The following is a 24,861-nucleotide window of genomic DNA, read 5'->3' on the forward strand; positions in this document are numbered from 1 at the left end:
CATCGACCACCACCGAAGGGTAGCTATATGCAGCTTTGATGTAAAAGTAAATGCATTGTGGCATGTGAGCTGCTCGAGGCTTACTTTACTCACAGGAATGTTGAAACATGTACAAGTGACACCTCAGTTTTGCTCAGAAAAAGTGAATTCAGTATGATCGCTATGCTTTTACTGATTGCAGTTCATGGATGTTCACGTTCAATGTGCACATATCTGATACCATTAGGTAATGCATATTTTGACATGAAATTTTCCAATAAATACCAGTTAGTTGTAAGTGAACACTGTCCTGAGTTCTTCCTCATACCTGTCATTCCTGTGCTCCTTTCAAACGTCCAAATTAGAACCAATATGTCCAACAACTCTTTGCTAAGATGAAGGACCTGTTGCAAAATGTGAACGTTTAATCACCTCTATACCCCAAAATATTCCATGTGCAGCCACCAAACTGGTAGGTTAGTTAAATTTGACAATTCAAGAGGAAATCGAATACATGGGGGGCAGTCGTGCTCAAACAACTGAGTGACATATTTGCTCTAACCAATTTACTGATACCTACACATTCACTCTGTCCATCTCCTCCATCTCTAAAGCATGGTTAGGTGAGACACTATTTTGGGAGTGCGGATATCAGCAATGCAAAAGGTTACCTTTCATAGCATTTCAGGCTAAGTATAAACAAACTGTGAGTTAATGAAGTTGTACTTGTAGCCAGAAATTCATTGAATAAAAAATTCCATTAAATCTAGGTTTCTGTCCTTTAGAAGTCTAAAATAGGTTCCTCATTGGCTATCATGTTGTGGATAAGCATCTTTAAGGTATAAAATTTTGGAAATCTGGTTATAATTACACATTTCAGATGTTGGTACCCAATCCATAGGTTTTAGCCATGTCAGCTATAGAAACATAAACAAAGGAGCATCGCCAGACTACAAGAAGAAGGCCTTGTTTGCAGTGCAGTGAGATACTACCACATTTTTGCACATCACCCACATCGAAAATTCCAGAAATTCAATTGAAAAGTCAGATGGAGGTTACACCATGCTGTCCTTAAACTTGATAACTGTTACATTTGCCATAAAGTTACCAAGCAAATGCCTCTAGATTTGGATGTTTTTGCTAGCTCACAATACCCCACTTGCTCTTGCTGGCAATGATACAAACTGCTTGCTTCTATGTCAGTCATTCTTGCTGAAGCAGCTGTAGTGCTGCACGAGTCTCAACTTCTTAAAATTGAAATTGTGTAATTATGAAATGAAACTACATAATTAAATCCAGAGAAATAAGAGTTATGCCCCATGAAAGTGTTGGCAAATTTTTAAAAAAGGTAAGTAAATTGAATATTTCAGAAGTGTGCAACATAAACATTGAACTGTACAGCTGCATCTCATTAATATGAACATTTTGGCATCAAACCAAAGCCATGCATACTGCGAGTTGTCAAAAAAGAAGAAAGCAAAAAAACATCAACAAAGAAAAACCTTTGTGGTAAATAGAGACACGATGACAAAGGAGCATCATAATCAGAGCATGCCTCTATGAATTGCGGCGTTCATTAGAGTCCAATTATAAAAAAATATGGGGAACTTCAAATGAATGCTCCAGACCACCTCTGTGATTTAAAATTCAGCGCACACTAATGTTACTTGTGGGTTTATAGTGGTATCAGAGCAGGTCTGGCATATGTTATATCCTGGACCAAAGGTGTTTTACTGCTGATAAACTCCCACTCCCACCAAATTCCACCCACCCAATGAAATCCAACACATTTATAGATCTTCAGTTGCAGCCTCAAACGCCTCACTTCTGAATTGCCTCTAACTTGCCTCTGAGACAACTCGAAATGGTTTACCTTTTTATTCATAGTGAGGGAGTTCATTTATAATGACTTATTATGGTTGTGATGCTAGGTTGTAATGTACAGTACATGGTCTAAAAGCTTTGACTGTCTAAAGGCACAGACCTGTAGACACTTTTAATAGGTTTTGGCAGAGTGGGTCTTAAATTATTCATAAACACAGCATTTCCCATTCAAAATACTCTTTTCTACTTATCTACTGGATTACCGATTCTATCTTCTGCTCAATTTAAGTAAAGGTTTTAATATACTAATCTCTGCCATAAACTGTTATTAAACTTGGAATCTTAAGGATGATTGTTACCTTCTCTCATGTTCTTTGCACAATGTTATGGCTCTCTGTCCCTTGACCATAATCTCCAGCCTTATTTTACAACTTCCCAAATCTCTGGGTCCAGACAGGCTGCCAATGGAAAATGACCCTGTCAACCTTTAATTGCCGAACTCTGTCAAGTGAGGCTAGCTTAGCAGGACTCTTTGAGGAACTATCAGGTATTGTATGGGATATCATCAGCCTTAGTGAGATTAGAAGAACTGGTGAGGCTTATACATTGCTGAATAACGGACATGTCCTCTGCTATAGAGGTCTCCTAGATAAGAAGCAATACAAGGTAGGATTCCTAATCCATAAGGACATAGTGGGCAACATTGATGAATTCTACAGCATTAATGAGAGGGTAGCTGTAGTAGTCGTAATCAAACTTAATAAGAGGTATAGATTAAAGGTAGTACAAGCCTACGCTCCAACATCCAGTCACGATGATGAGGAAGTAGATCATTTTTATGAAGATGTTGAATTAGCGATGAGAAAAGTGCAAACTCAGTTTACTGTAGTAATGGGCGACTTCAATGCAAAAGTGGGGAAAAAGCAGGCTGTTGAACAAGCAATTGGCAACTACGGCGTCGATTCTAGAAATGCTAGAGGAGAGATGCTGGTAGAATTCGCAGAAAGGAATAAGCTTCGAATAATGAACACCTTTGTCAGGAAACGTAGCAACAGAAACTGGACCGGGAAAATCCTTAATGGTGAAACAAGAAATGAAATTAACTTCATAATTTCTGCTGATCCCAGCATAGTGAAGGATATAGAAGTGATAGACAGGGTAACTTGCAGTGATCATAGGTTAGTGAGGGCTAGGATTTGCCTCAATTTGAATATAGAAAGAGTAAAATTGGTCAAGAAGAAACAGGTCAACCTAGGGGCAGTAAGGGTAAAAGCAGACAAATTAAGGCTGGTACTTGCAAACAAATATGCAGCCTTAGAATAGAGAGATGAAGATGACATAGAGATAATGAATGAAACCTTAACTAGGCTGGCTTCAAGGCAGCAACTGAAGTGGGAGGCAAGGCACCAAGGCAACCAGTAGGCAAGCTCTCCCAAGCAACAAAGGCCCTAATAAAGAAACGACAAAGAATGAAAGTGTCCAACTCAAGAGATAAGATAGAATTCGCGGAACTGTCAAAACTGATCAAGAAAGCGAAAATAAGTGATGTTAGAAATTATAACGTGAGAAAGACTGAAGAAGCTGTAAATAATGGACGCAGCCTGAAATCAGTGAGAAGGAAACTTGGCATAGGACAAACCAAGATGTATGCACTGAAAGATAAGCAGGGTAATATCATCAGCAATCTTGAAGATATAGTAAAAGCAGCGGAATAATTCTATAGTGACCTGTACAGTACCCAGAGGAGTCAGGATACCTCAATTACAAACAGTAATGAACAGCATACAGAAGCTCCTCCTATAACTAGCGATGAGGTCAGAAGGGCCCTGCAAGACATGAAACGAGGAAGAGCGGCAGGAGAAGATGGAATAACAGTCGATTTAATCAAAGATGGAGGAGACATAATGCTTGGAAAATTGGCGGTTCTTTATATGAAGTGTCTATCGGCTGCAAGGGTCCCAGAAAACTGTAAGAATGCAAACATTATACTAATCCACAAAAAGGGAGACGTTAAAGAATTGAAAAATTATAGGCCCATTAGCTTACTCCAGTATTATATAAAATATTTACCAAAATAATCTCAGATAGAATAAGGGCAACACTGGACTTTAGTCAACCAAGGGAACAGGCTGGCTTCAGGAAGAGATACTCTACAATGGATCACATCCATATCATTATTCAGGTTATTGAGAAATTCGCAGAGTACAATAAGCCTCTCTATATGACTTTCATAGATTACAAAAAAGCATTTGATTCAGTAGAGATACCAGCAGTCATAGAGGCACTGCGTAATCAAGGAGTACAGACCGCTTACGTAAATACCTTGGAAAATATCTACAGACATTCCACAGCCACCTTTATTCTACACAAGAAAAGTAGGAAGATACCTATAAAGAGAGGAGTCAGACAAGGAGACACAATCTCTCCAATGCTATTCACTGCGTGCTTGGAAGAAATATTCAAGCTATTAAACTGGGAGGTTTAGGAGTAAGGATCGACGGCGAATACATCAGCAACCTTCGGTTTGCCGATGACATTGTTCTATTCAGCAACACTGCAGACGAGTTACAACAAATGGTTGAGGACCTTAACAGAGAGAATGTAAGAGTGGGGCTGAAAATTAATGTGCAGAAGAAAGAGATAATGATGAATAACCGGGCAAGGGAACAAGAGTTCAGGGTCGCCAGTCAGCCTCTAGAGTCTGTGAAGGAGTACGTTTACTTAGGTCAACTAATTGCAGGGAACCCCCGACCATGAGAAGGAAATTCACAGAAGAATAAAAATGGGTTGGATCGCATATAGCAAACAATGTCGGCTCCTGACTGGAAGCTTACCATTATCATTGAAAAGAAAGGTGCACAATCAGTGCATTTTACCAGTGCTGACATATAGGGCAGAGACTTGGAGACTGACAAAGAAGCTTGAGAACAAGTTAAGGACAGCGCAAAGAGCGATGGAACGAAGATTGCTAGGCATAATGTTAAGAGACAGAAAGAAAGTCGTTTGGATCAGAGAGCAAATGGGTATAGACAATAGTCTAATTGACATCAAGAGAAGAAAATGGAGCTGGGCAGGTCATGTAACGCGCCGGTTAGATAACCGTTAACCCTTTGGGTTACAGAATGGGTACCAAGAGAAGGGAAATGCAGTTGAGGAATGCAGAAGACTAGGTGGAGTGGTGAAATTAGGAAATTCGTGGGCGCTAGTTGGAATCGGTTGGCGTAGGACAGGGGTAATTGGAGATCGCAGGGAGAGGCCTTCGTCCTGCAGTGGACATAAAACATGATGATGATGATGATGATGATGATGATGATGATACACACAAATCACAATTGAACAGTCCAACACCAATTTATTCCAGCTTCAACCACCAAAAGTCGAAGCTGGAACCATCACCTTGTAATGTTTAAAAAAAATTGCACCTGTCCTGCGGAGTCATGGCCTGGAGGAACTGTTTGGCCCTGTCTTCATTGTACTGGCTGCTCTCCAGGGCCATGTTGAGCAATGTCTGGGACACCGCAGGGAACTGTTCATGAAGGTGTGACACCACTGCATGCAACAGAAAACAAAACTTTAGAAGTATATCCTTTTATCCCATACTTATTGTTTCCAGAAAGTGACCTGTATTCTCTCGTAATAATTTTTTACTACACTAGCAATGCCATAGACTGGGCTAGCAGGCATTATCAGGCTTGTTGTGCCGTGGTGTGGAAGGGATGATGATGATGGCACCCAACACAACAGCGTTCAATACAAGTTTCAACATGGTGCCGACAGTACAAGAAGCTCTGAACCTACACGGTAGTAGTGCCATATGAAAATATGAATTAAGCATTGTTCCAATCATCGGTATTTAGTTCACTAATTTTCTAATGTCAGTGCTGCTGTATAGCCTTAGAGCCCCTTGTGCACTTGACACCATGTTGCAACTCATATTGAGAATGATAGTACATAGACAATTGCAATGCAGATAGCAGAGTGTCTGGCAAATAGCACAATGAACGCAACCTGCTGGGCAGGCTTAATTCAGGTGATGGGTGCTACAATGCATCTCCCACTGTGATACCTTCGGCCACAGTTTGCTGCCGACTTGCTTTGCCAAGCTGCTGCACAACTCATGTTGCCATTGCCACAACTATTAACGCGAAAGCGTTAAGGGCCCCGTGTCGCAGAAAATCCAGCATCGGCATCCCACATCCGGTGTCCAGCATCAACCGTCTTTTCGGCAAAAATCACTTTGAAGCACAGATAGCCAACCATTATTTTATCACCTAAGTTGCTCATACCTTGTCTTTCATTCTTTACAAAGTTATTCCTTGGAATTTTGAGAATGACAACCCACAAACAAATATCATGTAAAAAGGCACTGACAGTGCATACCTTTTATGTTAGATCTTCTCAGACTGAAATATTAAATGTCACGAAACAGTAACAGGAGATCGGCCCACGCAAGAGGCCGTGTTTCTACCAGAAAGCTCATCTTCGTGCTTAGCATTCACCGCCAGTATTTCCCAGTAAACATTACGTGTACATAACCTGCAGTTGCCAGGAAATGTGAAAAGTAGTCAGGGAGCTGTCAGACATCAGACAGACAGTAATGGAAAGAAGACATTTATTTATAAATCAGGCACCTCATGGGCACTCAGTGTGTGGAAAAGAAAAAGCAACAGCAGTCATGACTTCGACAGCTTTTAACAGCAGAAATGGAACTTTTTACAGGACCCTACTATTTGGTTAAGTCCCTTCTGGCTGCTATGACAGCCATTATTCTTTGAGAGAGGTTCTGGAAAAGGCAGGCCGCCAATAGATGATGCTCCCGCCTTAAACGGGGTGCTGTCCTTGCGCAAGTGCAGTTTTTATGGGAATGAATTGCATGTATTAGCATAGTTGGCATGGGAAAACAGATAGGAACTGGTGAAATGAAAGATGTGGTAACTACACTTATGCAGTGATCTGCTGTGCTGGAATACTGAAATAGTGTGATAACATGCAGCTGTCTCTTTTTGTGCCTGTATATTATTGAGATTAAACTGCAATCATTCTGATTATTTTTGTGAGTGACCTTTGCGAGTACCTGCACAGGGAAAGAGGTCTGAACCAACTTGGAAATAGTTGTAGTGCCACATGTGATTAAATCAAATGGTGTCATTCTTTTGTGAATATTCTGCGTCAGACCTTCTCTAAAATTTTGCTCCAATGTTTTCATATTCACGTTTTAAGGCCAGCATGTGGCATGTGGCTTGGTTAAGACGTCGATGATAGCAGGATGACAATGGGCATAAGAAAAGAATGCAATTTCAGCAAGAAAGCAATACACGAGAGATAAGGGCATGCCAGGCTCCATGGCATGTGCATGCTGCCATGGGCAATGCCACACAGCATAAGGGTCGACAGCTGGGCCGCTTGAAGGGTGAAAACCGGTCAATCATGAAGGGTCTTCTTGCTTGTTTATGTTGTGTCTTTTTACTGGTTTTCACCCCTCAATCGCATAACATGAACAGCTGAGACAGCAGCAAGGCGAGTGGTGCTCTGTTGGTGATGTGGCAGAAGTATGCGGTAACTGAACATCCCACAATGGGACATGCTCCCATACCTTCACCACCTGAACTGAGCATGCCCATTGCATTTCAACTGCTCATGCGAGTATCCTGCACATGCTGGCCTAATCTGCAGTTTTTTTCTTCCGCAATCTTTCTAGTCTTCCAAAATAGTTGGCATTTGCTTTCTACAGCATCCATCTGAACGCCTAATGTTAGACCTCGTGACCACTTTAATGCGACAGACATGCTTATGTCCCAATTCTAAATAGTCAGCTTCCTTACTAACAGCTGCAATGAGACAAAAGAGGAAAGAAGAGTGTTAGACCTCGTGACCACCTTAATGCGACAGACATGCTTATGTACCAGTTATGAATAGTCAGCTTCCTTAATAACAGCTGCAATGAGACAAAAGAAGAAAGAGGACGGCACAAAATCGTCCAGCAGAAAGTAGCGTGAAGTAGGGGTCGAACACCAATGCACAATGGCCAGCTCACAGTGCCTCTGAGTGATTCCCCCAAGAAATTTCTTGGCTCACACAACTACCACAAAGTACACATATAACTTTCATTCAGCATGATTAACCTAAATGAGGAAATCCTTTTGCCATTACAAAAATTACGGTACATACTCATGTAACAGCCACACTTTTTTTTCGACAATCTTAATGATGTGCAGCCCTTACACAAGGGTGGGCCATTTTGGTCCAATTTTCCTGGTTGTGCGTAGTATGCGCAATTCTTTTGCGCAAAAATAGTGAACACTATTGTTTTCATAACACACTTATTTGTTCACACGTGCATGCCATGCAGTTGGTGCCCATCTAGTTCTCACCACTGTCACTGCTGCTCAGGTTGAGTTCATCAGCACACTCATTGATAGTCATCTACAGTGCCCTCCATGGAGTTAGGTATGTCTGTGACACCAAAGGTTTTAACAACAATGTCCGAACACTGCACATGCCACATGCTCAGAATCCAAGAGCATGTAACACAAGCTGCAAGAATGCTCCCTACAACAGTCTGGTTGGCATCTTTAAACTTTTTTCTAACTTTATCTTTTTTTTTTCTAATTTTGGTATGCCAAGTGGGGCTACAGCTCTTACATGAGTGCAGCCTTTACTCGAGTATATGCAATAACTAGTTCAGGTAAGTTGTTTTGCTCTAGCAGGAAGTATTGACTTTACTCATAGAGAATGTGCCTATGGAGTATTTTTCCAAACTGCACCAATATTTTTAAGTTCGGGCAATATGAGTCATAGTGGCTTCCTTATGTTTGCACTTCAAGTGTCCAGATATAAGGAGCAATTTGTGTGGTTATGCATCTAGTTAACAGAGCCGTGGCAATTACTCTTTAATTAATGCCTCAGATAAAAAGGTTTTGTGACAATAGCCACACATACAATTATTTCACCTTCATAGGCTCACTGAAATCAAAACCGAATCAGAAAGAGTGCCCATAACATTAATTTTTCCGCCTCTCTCTCTTATCACATGTAAACTGTGGTCTCACAGCACTAATGTTGGTTGCCTTGTTCTGTCAACTCTTTCTTGTCCTGTTTTCAAGCTGTTTTTCAGTTATGAAATCATAGCAACAAACTTCGAGTAAACATGCTTTTATGGAAGATGCTAGTTCATTTGGCAGTGTCTTGTGGGTCGGTTTCTCAATGAGTTTTGCTCTCACAGGCCAGGGTGTAAGAGCACAGCACATTCAGTGGCTCTGCGGAATAGCATAATAGTACAAAAATTGCGCTAACTGTTTTGTGGATGGCATCGTGAACATTGCAGACAACAGGACTAGAAATAAAGGTGAAGCAGGTGCACAAGTGTTCTATCTTTCTTTCTAGTGGTTTTCTGCACTTTTCACCATTCTATCTATAGCAGCAGTTTGTTGCAGGACAACGAAACACATGGGAATGTAAGGCTTTAATGTAAAGCTCATGTGAAGAAGGCAGCATAGTGTGCTGCTATGAAGTGTACAATATAGTTGATTGAAGAGCCTGATGGCAGTAATACTCCGAAACAAGAAAAACACAGCACTTGACCCACTATGTGAACTTGAGCTTGTTATGGTTTGACAACAGAGAAACAGCATGAAAAATGGGACAAGAGCACTTGTCGTGAATCCCAGAATACCTTTTGATTATTTCACCTAACTACGGTTCCCTTTAAAACTAAAATTAAAAGGATGGTGCTGTCTTGTAGGTAAAATATTTTTTACAAACTGATGGCTCAAATTTTTTTTCACTATTATTTTGGTAAATGTACAATCTTGGTAATCTATTTTCATACAAAATGGCTCAATGCTAGGCTTTTGCGAGCGTTACATTTTTGGTTCAAAGCGAATAGTTCGAATAGTTGTGAGACTTGCATAAAACCTTGATATTGTACTTTGTGGTAAATAAAAATCAACTTCAAACTTCAAACAAGAGAGCCAATTTTGACGAATCTAAGAAAAGTTGGTTCGTTGTTTGCGCAGAAGGAAACATATTCATTTCTGGAGTCAGTTTATTATCAAAGTGCAGTCATTCTGATATATTCAAGCAAAAATTCAAGTTCAACATTTCCTACAACTCCAGCTGCAAAGAAAATATGTTTACAGGCTTTTGCTAACTGTTGTACTTCAGTCTAGTAAAAATTTCGCAGTGGTAAAGGCTGTGGGAGCATTTCGCTTTTGCCTGACATGTCATCATGACGCTGTGAAGTGTGACCTTGACTGTGCAACGCAAGCAGTTTATGTTGTGTTGGGCAAATTCAGCTTGATGCTTTCCATTTACATACGAGCTTAACGCATTCTTTTCTGCAAGCACGCCGACAAAAAAAAAAACAACAGTAAAATGGATGTGCTGGTTATATGCGAATTATGCCTCAAGGTGCAGTTTCAGGGTAGCACGGCTTGTGCTGCCGTGAAACCACCTTTAAAGGGCAACTCCGGCGATTTTTTTATGTCAATGAATGTCGATGAAATTCGCTGGTAAGTTTCTCTGAACACTACCGTCATGTCCTCAAAAAAGCAGGTTTGAAAGTTGTACAGATTTTTATAATGAATTTAATGAATTTCCTCGAACACCCTACCTTGCCTCCTCCTCAGTTACAGGCCACATTGTGCATGACGTGAGAAATGTTCCATGCAGAGCACGCCGGGATCATGCAGACGACAGCGACGAGAGCATCGAGGAGTCGATAATTGTGAGCTAGTGCATGGCGTGATGAGAAGTTGCTGTCGCAAGAAGTTGCGTTCCCTGTGGACGTGCAAGAGATTGGAGGCAAGCGGTGTTGCGTTGTTGGCTGCACGAACTCAGCCCTCGTCATCCGCACACACAGTTTGAGCCGATGCCGACTGCATTCAGCCGAGGTTAAGCCTATGTGTCACAGTGGCGTAGTTCCTGCATCTGCTGCTGGCGAACCTGAGCGACTGAACTGAAGCTAATTAAGCCATCAGGATGAAGAAAACTCCTTCTGTAGTTCAGTTTTGCCCATACGGATTTGAAATAAACCATTCCTCATTTCACACAGTGCCAACACAAAAAGCGAGAAGTGACGACACGGCGTAGTATCGACATCGGTACATTGCCATTTTCAACAGAAAGCTGCCCGCCGCACTCATCAGCACTTCCCTAAATTAAATGCGACTACGAAGATGGGTGTATTTTTACGTATTGTCATGCTAACTCATTATTTAACTTCTGAGGTGCACTGCTTGCCTCGTATCCCAAATGGGCAGCAAGCATAGGCCCCTCGATACAGCAGCATATACAATCACCTAGTTCAGCTGCCAATGGTGTCTATACTGGCATCGGCGTTTCCATGAGAAAACTAAGCATTCTCTAAATGAACGATCACAAGCACAAAGTCCTCATCTATGTACACTTTAAGGAACATATTGTGTGCATGAAGAGAATATGAAGAATGATAAGTAGGCAGCATAACGCTCCCGTACTATAGTCTCCTGCTCGATGTTTTTGAAGGTGCACGGTCGCTCATATCAGCACGATTCAGAGTGATGCAACGGTGCTTACATGCACACAATCTGCCTGTTTTGATATGTTCTGACATTATTTGATGTCAACGATGAGTGACTAGTATTATATCTCAAGCGAACGACGAGTGGTCGTTGCACCTGCCGATGTAAACAAATGCACCGTTCCGTGCTTTGGGCTGTCAGCTGCGTTTTTGCGAGATACAAATGCGAAAAGTCGTGCTCCACATCTAACCGTAAGCATGCGAAGCGTTTCCCTGAGAAGGGGTGAAACACCTAATATAGCAAGCAGCATGTATAATATCAGTGCTTTGGGCTACCTTTGGGCTTCATGTTGCAGCAAGATATGTGGCACATGGGCACTGGCTCTCATGGTGGCGGGTCGAATGCAAACGGCGATTAGTGGCTATTGAATTTGTCAGAATCACACCTGTCAATATTTGACAGATCCGAAGAGCTGATGCAGCTGACATTGTCACCCGAAGATTTGGCGCGATCATGATTCAGCCGAGTGTCTGCTCTTTGCTGCTAGCGGGTGAGACTGGCATGCCTTGTGCGCCTTCCCCGGTGAACACACTCGTGACGCCACACGGAGAGGTTCGCTCAACTGCTTTTTCAGGTTTCGGTTTCGTTTTCGCGCTTTTTTTGCTTATTTAAAGTTATTTGCGAATTAGCGAAACAATTCTACTGTCAGACGCGTGACAGGGGGGTCTCGGGCACCTAAATATTTCATTACTTTGACATGGTCAAAAAATCACCGGTGTTGCACTTTAAGACAAAGTTGTCTGTCATTAGTGTTGCTGAAGAGGTGGGCAACAGAACCAGTGGCAAAGCATATGACATGGACGATTCGTGCATCCGCGAATGAAGACTGTTTTTACAAAGATTCGGGTGTTGTATGCAGTTATTTCTACGGGTTACAAATGCGGATACCTTTTTCTTTCTGGGGTGTTGTAATTGAGGATGCGGTTTATACACAAAAAGGTATGTATATTCGTTTGTTTTGAATAGTTCAAAAACATTGAATACTGAAATTCCAGCTGAAACGAATATTGAATAACATATATTTGATCGAATATTAGAAAATATCGAATATTCACACAAGCCTACTCAATGCACATGTCTCTGTGCTTGGCTATGGTGTTTGGCTGCTGAGCATGGAGGTCACCAGATCAAATCCCGGCCACAGCAGCCGAATTTCGATGGGGGTGAAATGTGAAAATACCCGTGTAATTACATTTAGGTGGATGTCAATGAAATCCAGGTAGTCCAAATTATTCCGGAGTCGCCCACTATGACGTGCCTCATTATCATATTGTGGTTTTGCCATGTAAAGGCCTATAATTTTATGTCACTGTGCTGTAATCTTTGGTATTTATGCATTTAGGTTTTCAGGCACATGTCATTAGCACAGTGACTGAAGAAGGCTGTGTGACACAATGGAACTTGGCCATGATTGAAAAAAACTCATAAATTCACTTAATATTTCGGTTTATCACCACTCATTTATGATTATAATGAGGACAAATGTACTTTTTTACACTGTTCCCATATGAATGAATTAAATTATGGTGCTTTGATGTCCAAAAGTGACACATGGGCTATTAAAGATGCCATAGTGAGCAGCATTGGATTAATTTGGATCATTTGGGGTTTTTTAACATCCACCCTACATACAGTACAAGACCATTTTTGCACGCCACCTCTACTGGAAGCCGGTAGTAATGGCCAGGAATCTAACCCACGACTTCGTGCACAGCAGCTAAACTTCATACCCAGTGAGCAATATGAAAAAGCACTAATTATATATGCCAAGTGTACACAATTGGCATATGGTAATACTTCCCTTTTACAACTATTTTAACATTACAGAACTCCTGGGCACTCTATTTCTTTCTTTTCTCCTTTTTAAAAACTGTCCGGGATTACTATTTCTTTTCTTTTGTTGGTTAGATGCAATCTTCCAAAAATAAGTTTAATTCTTGTCCTTCAGTTCAGGCCTAAAAATACTGAACTCCATCCATGCACAATGGTACCAAAATCAATATACATACACTCCACTGCACAAACCATTTACATAATTTACTGCCACAAATTCCAATTATAGTTCAATATCTCTATTGTTTCAACTATTCCTTATTTTTCGCACTGCACGCTCAATATTCAACAATTTAACTCACATCTATCTTTTCCCAAACATTTCACGCTTGATTTATATTTCAATACTTCAGCACCTACACACTCCCTAAACAAGAGTCAACATGACCTACGAAAAACAGCAGGCACTTTATGCTTAATAATCATTCATGGGGTTTAACGACCCAAAACAACAGCTGAGTCATGAGAGATGCTATAGTGGAGGGCTCTGAATTTATTTTCTTATCTTCGAACTCTTTAATATGAGAGAAAAATGCTGACTTTAATGAAAACCTGAAGAAGTTACCCTGACTTATCATCTGGTATGCTACTTCAGTTGTTGGGTGATAATTATGGTATACACAGCATCACACAAACACATAAATGGTACGTACACCCAACGACACACAAACACACTAAAGCTATTCGCGGTTTCGCTAAGGCCTGCAGACCTCAGAAACACAACCAGCGCTTCTGTAGTGTGCAATGTGCTGGTGGTGCTTTCCCACAGGCTGAGAATAATGTGCGTCAAAATATAAGTACATGAGCACTGTACCATTCCTGCTCAATCGGAATGTGGCTCTGTGAGCATGGATGCAATCCTGCCATGTCGTGCTCAGCAGCTGAATGCCAGATACACTGAGCCACAGCTCGTGGTTTATATTTACTTATATGCACAGGCTACTTAGACAGCATTAGCCAGAGTCGACAGTTGCAGTAGCTTACAGAATCACTAGGTACATTCTTTCCAAATGAGAGCTGCTAAGAAGACATACGCTTCTGCCGATCTGCCTTGGTGGGTGGTACCACTTGGGAGGGCCTGCGAAATTCCATAATAGGCGGTTTGGCAGGTGCCACCTGTTTGATGGGCGTGCCCTTGGGCAATGGTGCATCACGCTTCTTGTAGCCCAGGTCATGCAGCCTTGTCATGGCCTCCTGGGCATTGTTATCACAGCTGCAGCAAAATGAGGACAAATGAAAGTAATATACTGTCAGTGTGACTCTTGAAGAGCGCAGAGGTAAGCTGAAACAGCTAAGCAGCAAAAATGACCATGTCATCAGGCTTCATATTGTTATGAGAAATATTATCGAAGGTTCAGTCATTTCACATATCTGCATGAGCAACACAGAAGAAATCAAAGATTTATTAACTTTCTGCATGTTAATTGCCTTCTGGTTCCTTTAAGACTGCTTCACACTATCCTTATTGGTAGCATTGTCAGAAACTTTGATACAACAGTGACTGCTTTTGGTATAATGCTTCTAGAACATGCATGTAGGATGGTATGGTCGAAATTTTGATATTGACTGCACTGCTTGGAAATATGCATGATGATGAAAATGAGAAAGAATGTGTACAAGGTCATGCAAAAGTCAAGGACCACGCAGAAGACAGAGTGAACTAGTACAAGTGGGGAATAAACCATGAAATATACCATGAATGATATCATTTTGCAGACAGCATAGAGAATTTTGTTTACAAAATCATTTCTTGGCAGGCATTTATACAGTGGCCAAACTGGCCAATGCTTGAATGAAAAGTTTTCAAGAAAGCTGCACTTAAATGAGCATAGTAATTACGAAATATGGTGTAGGAAATGCAGATTGAAATTTTTGGGAGCAAATAAATGAACTATAATATCATTTTTGGTGTCTCTTTAGCAACAACCTGTGTTGTAGTGCGAGGAAAAGGTACTACTGATAAGGTATTAGGGAGCTTACTTATAGAGCATGTTGAAGAGCATTGCTTCGTCAGCTTCAGGAAACAGCAGCTTGAGATACCGCAGCTTCATTTTTGGTGAGCTTGGTGCTGCACTCTGGTGCCGGATGATGTAATTGTTGGGGCCGGACACCAGCATACGAATAACCTCATGCTCTTGGTTGTTGTGCCTGCATAGCAATGTCATGGGTTGCAGTGACTGTGTGTGACAACATATGTTAACAAAGGTTTACATGAATTTATAGAAAAGCCTCTTTGGACATTCAAAGATGCCCAACAATATTTTTCTATATGAAAGGGAAAAACTGTCAGCCATCTGACAGTAACACGGAGCTACAAAAGAAAGAGTTTGTCAGAAAGCTTCGCAGGTGAAGAAAAATTCATCCTGGTCCAGGGGGGACAAATTTTTCTTCACCTATAAAGCCTTCATCCCAAAAAATCCTTATATATTTCCTTTTATAACTTTGTACTACAGCACAGCAAATGACAATTCCTTTTCATGGAACTTCCTCCACTCTGTGAATTTTCACAGTACTGATGTGCCAATATTTCTTTTGCACCTCAACTAAGAATAATGTGTCACATATATACTTGGTAAAGAAATTTGGCATTTAGAACTGAGGTTGAAAAGCACGAATAGAACAAGGACATGAAGAAACAAATGCCATAGACAAGCGTTGACAGCCAACTGGAAGTTTATTTGACATTCTCCAGCCATTTTATACATTTTCCACCATAGGCATGCATACACCAGTCACATATACATCTGCAAAATCACCAACATCCTAATCTTTCATGCAAAAATGCTATTTCCTTTTCCGACAATGCAAGAGAGAGACACATGTAGCTCCTTGCTTTCAAATGTGAGATGACTCTATTCTCTTTCCCTCTTACTTTTTCCTTTCCCTATGAATTTTGTCTTTTCAAATATGGGAGTGCAAGGACACTTGTTGCAATGTTCCACTAATGACTTCCATAGCCATTCTTCATGTTTCTGCTGTGCTGTCATTACTTTCCTTTCAAAGCGAATAACTTTCTTTGGCTTTTTCACCCATTTACAGGGTTAGTGGCCAGAGGTTTGAACAAAAACACCGAAGCAAAGGGCACGTTCATCGCTTAACGCCACTCATAGCTCTCTGAGACACACGTGCTCTCCACCTGTACTGCCACTACAGATGTTCAGAATTGTGCAATGAAACAACAAATTCTACATAACTATCCTCATTGCAACTAATATATGTCACCAAGTGCACCATTCCTTTAATAAAGCGAATAGCTTTCTTCAAGAGTTCGGCTATTTGCTTACATTGACAAGCATCATCGATGGTTTCTGCACAATTTTTTTTTAAAAGGTTGAAATTTGCATTTCTTTTTTTTGCTTTCTGGTTGCTTTTCGAATGATCACAATGAAATGCTAAATTTTTAAGATACAACTCAGTATTGAGTTCATTTAGCGTCCTGTGTCATTCCTGAGCTACTGACTTTAGGTTAGTCTTGCTCCAAGGCATTAAAAAAAAAATATCATAACCATGGACTGCTTTCTGCTCTCCTACACAAAGTGCCGACACCTACAAAAATATTGAACTTAACATAGTATTAGCATGTTTTACAAGAGTGGCATAAAAAGAACAAAGCTTTTATGATGGCATCTGCTACAGCATCTTGGAGGCTGTGAGAACTAGGATATATTCCATACCTTAGGACTAAAAAATCTAGCAATCCAGCAATTCTGCCCATAACATTTGAGCTGCAGGGGCCTAGCAATATTTCTGGAATAATCTTTCCATTCCCTCAACAGTTAATTCTGTATCAAAGCATAGAACAAACAATGCTTGACCTGTAGTGACATATAAGAATGACACTCGTTCCACAGAGGTACAAGAAAAGCTACAGTGACCCAAGCAATGAGGTAGCCCATAATCTCCACCTTTGGCTCACAACATGCATGCGCGAGCACTCAAAACGATTGCACATGGCACGCTGAATGCAGAGCTCAGACCGCAAACTAGCATGTTTCTCCTAAGAGTGGATGACACTATACCATTACAAAACATAACATAAAAGCACACCTTTAAAAGTAGGAACATAGTATATGTTTTCTGAGCTAGCTCAGACCACAAACTCGCAGGTTTACCCTAAGAGTGGATGACACTACACCAATACAAAACATTACAGAAAAGTGCAGCTTTAAATGTAGGAACATATTATATGTTTGCTGAGCTTAGCCAAACAGGATTCTGTGTGGTAGTGCCACATCATGCTGCTTGTATACAAGAAAGCTGGAATCTTATGTACTACTAATACCTTTTAAAGCTCAATGTGAAAACAGATAGTATAGATAACACCTCTTGGTAAATGTGACAACATGATGACAATTCCAAGTACACTTGCCAGACCATTGTGTTACACTGAATTTGTGCGTGCAATCCAAACAGGGACACATTTTTCATTCTTCTAGTGGAATGATTACAGATGCAGACAGGGACAGAGAGGACAAAACAACCACTGGACTATCTACTAGTGGCTTACTTACAAAAATGACAAATTATATGTACACGAAAATAACCAATAAATGTAGTGCAGAAACTTTACTCAATAGAATATCTACAACAAAAATAGAATACCTGCAGGATGTTTTGATTGGTGTGCATATGTAAAGTGTGTGCACTGCTTTTATTTGTTGTTTTTATATATATTGACATTGACAGGTTTCGTGTACATTCACATAAATAGTCTTTCTAGAAAATGCATTCTTTCAACCCAAACCAACAAGCCCAGCTCACTACCCTTAGTGCAATAACAAAAGGTATCTTACTTGTAAAGAAGACCCCTTATTGTTTCCTGATCAATTGTTGGGAAGAAGCCATGAAGCTTTGTTACAAGAGTCTCATCGACCTGCAAATAAAAGACAGGGTCACTCATATTCCTCAGCCCCGGGCTTGCTGAATGTTACTCAAGTACTAGCAAAGCGAAATAATAATGCTGCAGCCTACTTAGTTATATACCTCGTGCACAGTGTCGGTCATGCCACCTGTAGGCCCCTCTGCACAGCACCCATGAGAAAGTGTTTACACTCACAATGGCAGGTGCATACGGTCATGTAGCAGTGACAGCATCTTTTCACACAATGCGGCAGTGTTCAGAAATCTAACTAACCTTCCAAAGAACACTGGCAGTCAGAGCCCAGTTAAAGCATGTTTGCTTGTTGCTTGCCCGAATTAATGGGGCACAGAGCAGAAAGATAAATAAACACATACAAAAACAACAAGCCACCAAGTTGGAAAAAAAAAGAAAAAGCAATTTCCAGTGTTTATTACATGCTGCCTGCGACGCCTACACTCTTTGGTTGTAAAGTGCGGGTGCAAACAAAAAGCAGCACTGCGCTAGGACTACACAGGACTTCTTCTAAGCCTTTATAAGCTGCATGTGTACTGTGGCACTTTGTCACATTGAATTGAACAGAATCGAATCTTTATTATCATGTGTTGTACATGAAGGATGGCGGGAGTAAAAGCTGCACAAAAGCAGCTTGACTAGCTCCCACTATCTACAAAAGGGCCGCAAAGCAGTGACATCTAATAGTAAACATAAGATATCAAACATGAGATCGGATAATTATTACGACAATAATTCAGAATTATTGCGAAACAAAGTTTAACAGGATACAACAGTTATTGCTCAAGCATGAAAAAAAAAGTAGGTAAAATATACACGCATGTTGAAAAGACATAGAACTGGATTACTGTTATACAATTGGATAAATCACACTTATAATGAATGGCTGCTATAAATTAGCACTAAGGTTATAGCAACAATGCTATAACATCTGTTGAAGTTATATTTTCAATGTTCACATCAATGCTAATAAGATAATTTAACATCTTTGGAATAATATTATATAGCATCTGGTTGCCATACTTAGTGCATGATCGGGGCACTAACCAGCGATTATGCTGGCGTGTAGCATATCTATTTCCAGTGGGCTTAAGGTTGGACAGTTAAGAAATTATTGTTCGTTGTATAAGTTCATTTTTTATAGCCTTACAAATGTTGTAATTGTAAAGATTCTGCATACCTATTAATTTCTATTTTTCTTGTATATAACTAACAGAATGATTACACTTTCTTTAACAACAATTTTAACAAATCTTTTTTGAAGTCTTGTAAGCTTATTAATGTTTGTTTGCATTGTGTCACCCCATATTAGGAAACAGTAATGAGCACAGGATAGAAACAATGAATGGTAGATAATAAGTATTGTTTTCAACGGAAGTAAATAATGGTTGCAATAAATTATGCCAAGTATAGGTGCTGTTTTTGTTACCACCTGCAGTGCTTGTGTGTCCCATAACATGCTATCTGAAAATATGACACCTAAAGTTTTAATGTGATTGACAATTTGGATAGTGTTATTATTGAGATATAGAGAAGAAGTTACATCCACTTGTGTGCCTTTTGCTTGAAAAATTACCGCCTTGGTATTTTTCTGCACTAATTACTAGCCCATTTGAGCAAGCCTAGCCGTATAACTTCTGTAATAAATGATTTCCTTTTTGAATTAACTTGTGAATGTTTTCATGTGCAAAAAATGCACTCTTATCATCAGCATAAACGATAAATTTTGCTGAACGATCGATGTTTACAATATCATTTATGTATAATTTGGAATGAAAAGGGCCTAATATACTGCCCTAAGGAACACCGAGAGAGTTTGATTTAATCGTCGAAGCAAAATTATTTACACATACATATTGTTTCCTTTCACTTAGATATAAGCTAAAAATGTCTAATGCGACACTGCATATACCGTATAAATCCAGCTTTTGTAATCTAACATTTGCTGCATAAGCTAGACTCCTGCCATTTGTGCTATTTCTCAGTGTGACCATGTTTGACTTACTATCTCTGTCCGTAAGAGTTATCATTTCGCTGACTCTGTGCGACTGAAGCCAGAATTTTCTTTTCTAGAGACATCACGTGCCACTCCTTTGCACCAAAAAACAGAAGCCTATGGCAGCAATACACTTTCTTTTAAATTCCACTTTCTCCACCACAGGATGCATATTTTAAAAATATGGTCATTATCATTTAGTTTTTTAATACCAGCTGAACTCATCCTGCAGGTCAAAGGGTCAACATCTCAACCATTTATTTATTTGATGCAGTAAGGCAGTTAGATACTACATGCAATAAGCAGTATGAGTACAAAAGAAAAGGTGCTTCTTAATGAACTGTTCATACATTATGAAATGCCTTTATTCAAGCACAAATTTTTGTCTCACTATTTGTTTTTCTTACCATGTATATACTGTGATTACCAATAACTTTCCTCATATTATAGAGATTCTTCACTGAAGAGTCTGCTAGAATTATTTGAATAATGGCAGTATGGTGAAACTCAGCTATTTCAGTACACAAGTGCATTTCATTTGTTCCTTCCTGTGGCATGTTTTCTGTACAGTGATATCTATGTGTTGCCTTATTTCGATCTGAAAAATTAACATGTGTGCTGAAAATATTCTGTCTGCTCCACACAGCTTGTGCAGTATTATGAGAGGCGAGGAAGAAACATCTACTGCTCTCATTTGGCATGCAGCACAATACCATACTTTTATTATTTCCTACGGTGATCAGGGCATAGTAAGAAATTGTGCAAGCTTAAGGTGATTCCTTCAATAAACCCATGGCCCTCAGTTCCCAGCAGCTGCGAAGCACCTGACCAAGGCGGCGGTCAGACCTGTAATGCAGCAGAGGGTGCTAAGAATCTCTGGGTCCGGACAGGCCACCAATGGAAACTGACTCTGTCAATCTTTAATTGCCGAACTCTGTCAAGTGGGGCTAGCTTAGCAGGACTCTGAGGAACTATCAGACATTGTTTGGGATATCATCAGCCTCAGTGAGATTAGAAGAACTGGTGAGGCTTATACATTGCTGAATAATGGCCATATCCTCTGCTATAGAGGCCTGCCAGATAAGAAGCAATACAGGGTAGGATTCCTAATCCTACTTGCGGGCAACATTGATGAATTCTACAGCATTAATGAGAGGGTAGCTGTAGTCGTAATCAAACTTAATAATAGGTATAGATTAAAGGTAGTACAAGCCTACGCTCCAACATCCAGTCATGATGATGAGGAAGTAGATCAATTTTATGAAGATGTTGAATTAGCGATGAGAAAAGTGCAAACTCTGTTGACTGTAGTAATGGGTGACTTCAATGCAAAAGTGGGGAAAAAGTAGGCTGGTGAACAAGCAATTGGCAACTACGGCGTCGATTATAGGAATGCTAGAGGAGAGATGCTGGTAGAATTTGCAGGAAGGAATAAGCTGCAAATAATGAACCCCCTTTTCAGGAAGTGTAGCAAAAGAAAGTGGACCTGAATAAGCACTAATGGTGAAACAAGAAATTAAATTGATTTCATGCTTTCTACCGATCCCAGCATAGTGCAGGATGTAGAAGTGATAGGGAGAGTAAAGTGCAGTGATCATAGGTTAGTGAGGGCTAGGCTTCACCTCAATTTGAAGAGACAAAGAGTAAAATTGGTCAAGAAGAAACAGGTCAACCTAGAGACAGCAACGGTAAAAGCAGACAAATTCAGGCTGGTGCTTGCAAACAAATATGCAGCCTTAGAACAGAGAGATGAAGATGACATAGAGGTAATGAATGAAACTGTAACTAGGCTGGCTTCAGAGGCAGCAATTGAAGTGGAAGGCAAGGCACCAAGGCAACCAGGCAAACCCTAGTGCTCCTCCTGAGCAGCTGTCTGCATAAACCACACTGTGATGCATAAAGTGGTCCGAGCAGAATGGACAATAAACTTCAATGTGCAAATGCTGCCAGTTTTCTATCGGTCTCATCTCGTGCACTACTGAGGTGTAACACCTACAACACTGATGTCAGCCCTCCTCATCATGCCAGCGTTCCGAGATGCCCCATCTTCCAGGGCATTGTTTCTGCAAGACAGCAGCCGCTGCCTTGTATTGTGTGTTGTGCCAACATGTCACCCCAGTATATTTCTCGAACACTGTCTAAGGAGCTACAGTGCAATGCTAATCCTTGCTATTGCTTTCAATGCTTTGCCCTTCTGGCAAAACTGCCAAATGTTCTTGTGGTGTGAATGCTCTTGCTATTGGCCTTCGACAGTGACCTTTACTATGAGGTCAGCATAAGACCGTGATAACTTGCAAATAACTAAACATATAGGCAGCTGAGGTCTAGTAAAGCTGACTAGATGAGCTTTTATCCAGTGCTCTTCCACTGAAGTAAATATGTACCCAATAAGTGAACTAAAGAATTCATTCATTCTGTTGTCAAGCACGATAATAGTCAAAACAGGGCATCCAACAACATTTCAAATCTAACTAGCAAAAAGCTGTCTGCATTGATTAGCAGTTGGCCATTGATGTTGCCTTTCATCTCCAGTGTCATGACAATTGTGTATTGCCAACCAACCAAACAAGGTTAATTAATTCATTCATTAGTTCATTTAGTGCATTACATAATGCTGAAAATGTAAGAGCAAAGGATTAGCTGCATTTTGTAACTTGACCCCTTGCTTTGTGGTGATTATACAAAAAACAAATTTTCATGCATGTTTGCATTCTTTATTACTCCAAACAGCAGAAAAATTGCTTTCTTCCCCACATTCTGGGAAAGAGCCATCGTTCATCTGCTGCCACCACAAAAGTATCTTTCCGCAGCAGCTCACGGACAAAAAATTTCGCCATTAAGAGTCGTTTCTGCAGTGAGAGGCTGTAGTCAGTGGCACCTACATTCCCAAGAGTGCTTCAGAAAGCAGCTGCAATGTGATCGACAGTAGCACCTCCGCAGGCAATGCACATGACATATTTACACATTTCCATTCCTTGAACTCAGATTTTTTATTCATTCTGTCTTGGTCAATTAAAATTTTCTCTGAAGAATCAATGATATCACTGAACCACAAGTTGAAGATTGCTGGCCTGATTCCAAGCCACAATGGTTTTACTTATTTGGACAGCCAAGAGATACAAGAACGCATGTGCTTATAATTTACAGATATTCTGTTTAAGAAATTGGAAATGCACAACAATGTACATTTGTTCTAAGCGATCTTTTTGCTTGAATGGTGTGAATTACCATGACGCATAAAAATGAAATGGCCATAACACACATAATACAGCAACACATCATACTAAAATACCATTGCATTTGGCTGATTTTGAATTGCGATTACATGGCATGCATGAAAGAATAGTAAGTAAGAACCTTGAGCAGCTTTGGAGGCAAGTGCTCATGGGCACTGGGGTGTGTCTGGGCACGTGGATGTCCCTCAGCCAGCAAAGCGCTCACCACGACATTGTCCCTGTTGTGGTATCTAGTGACAAAGGAAAAACACAAGTACAAACAATGAAGTGGGAGAAAGAAGAAAGCAAGAGCCCCAACAAAATAGACAGCACTGCTGCAAAACAGTGGTGAAGTCATAGAGTACAACCATCTGTCATTAGTGCAACTTTCAACAATGTCTCTTTTTAGAGAAGTAAGAATGAATGAAAGATGCCTCTGTGTGTTTTTAAGCCAGAACTTCAATCATCCCATCTCCTTACCCTGAGGTCATGCAGTAACGACACTGCATAATGCTCACCAGCTCACCCTGCTGTGCTAAAGGCATGCAGTCACTGCTGCCTCTGCACCAAACACCATTCCTCATGTCGAAATGCTCAAAGATGGGGAACTAAAATATTAAAGCAATGCCAGTTACAATTCACATCACTGAAAAGGTCTGTTGACATGCCATTTCATGAAGTGTCATGTCAACAATAATTGATCACATAAATGTACACTCTACCAAAGGAGACACTTCATCTGTGTTCAAAGAGTGATTCCTACAGAATGTGTAGGTCAACCGTACTCTCTGCTATATTTTATAGGTCTCATGTTGAAGAATTCCACTCATAGAAGTTCTGTTTTATACGTGTTATTTATATGTATGTTTCAGTACAGGCATAAGGAAAATTACCAACTTTAGCCCCTTCAGTTTCTGGGTTTTTTTGGAGGTGATGCACCTCCAGCATTTAGTTCTTTTTCTCAGGTGCTATAAAATGAAGAGAATAATTTATTTTTGGTTGTACAGAAATGGGAAAAAGATGGCACTTATAATGGCAAATGCTCTCACATTCCTGACGAAAGGAATATCAAAAGGAACATGGCAGGACAGAAACACGGAAACATACCGGTATGTCAGCGAAACTGAAAGGGCTAAATACAGATCTGGTGTTCCCTTAGCTACTAGCATGTGTTAATGAATGGCACTGTGACAAAAGGTCATGCCAAGCACACAAGCTTTTTAATGGTGTAAACAGAAGTCTCCCGATAGATGCGAGAATGCTCAAAACAATAAAATTCTGAGTCATGCCGGCAATAAAAAAAAAAAGAAAGCTGCAAACATTTATGACACCTTTCACAGCTTTCACTTGACAAACCTTCAGTAGGTAACTGAAAGGACTGTGTGACAAACATTGTGTGACCAGTAAAACATGATAAAGGTCACAGCCAAAATGATACTCTAATCCTGAAAGTTGCTAGGGAGTAATTTTGTACCGACTTGCAATGTGCCAAAGCAGAACATCACTTGCAGCAAAATGTCAATGCACGTCACGACATTCAAAATTTCTATTAAGATTAAGAAACAAAAAGGCTTTTAAATA

General features: G+C 40.3%; 1 protein-coding gene across 1 annotated transcript in view; it reads right to left on the reverse strand.

The window, feature by feature from the left end:
* LOC142581388 (uncharacterized) overlaps positions 1-24,861 on the reverse strand; it is a 74,069-nt gene that overhangs the window by 35,405 nt on the left and 13,803 nt on the right. Inside the window, exons 5-9 of the mRNA XM_075691206.1 lie at positions 23,423-23,531; positions 17,990-18,069; positions 15,177-15,344; positions 14,231-14,409; positions 5,226-5,352 (exon numbers count right to left, since the gene is read on the reverse strand). Of these exons, the coding sequence (XP_075547321.1) occupies positions 5,226-5,352; positions 14,231-14,409; positions 15,177-15,344; positions 17,990-18,069; positions 23,423-23,531 (663 nt within the window). The remainder of the gene's footprint in view (positions 1-5,225; positions 5,353-14,230; positions 14,410-15,176; positions 15,345-17,989; positions 18,070-23,422; positions 23,532-24,861) is intronic.

Source organism: Dermacentor variabilis, chromosome 1 (assembly GCF_050947875.1).
Source record: "Dermacentor variabilis isolate Ectoservices chromosome 1, ASM5094787v1, whole genome shotgun sequence".
Taxonomy (NCBI): Eukaryota; Metazoa; Arthropoda; class Arachnida; order Ixodida; family Ixodidae; genus Dermacentor; species Dermacentor variabilis.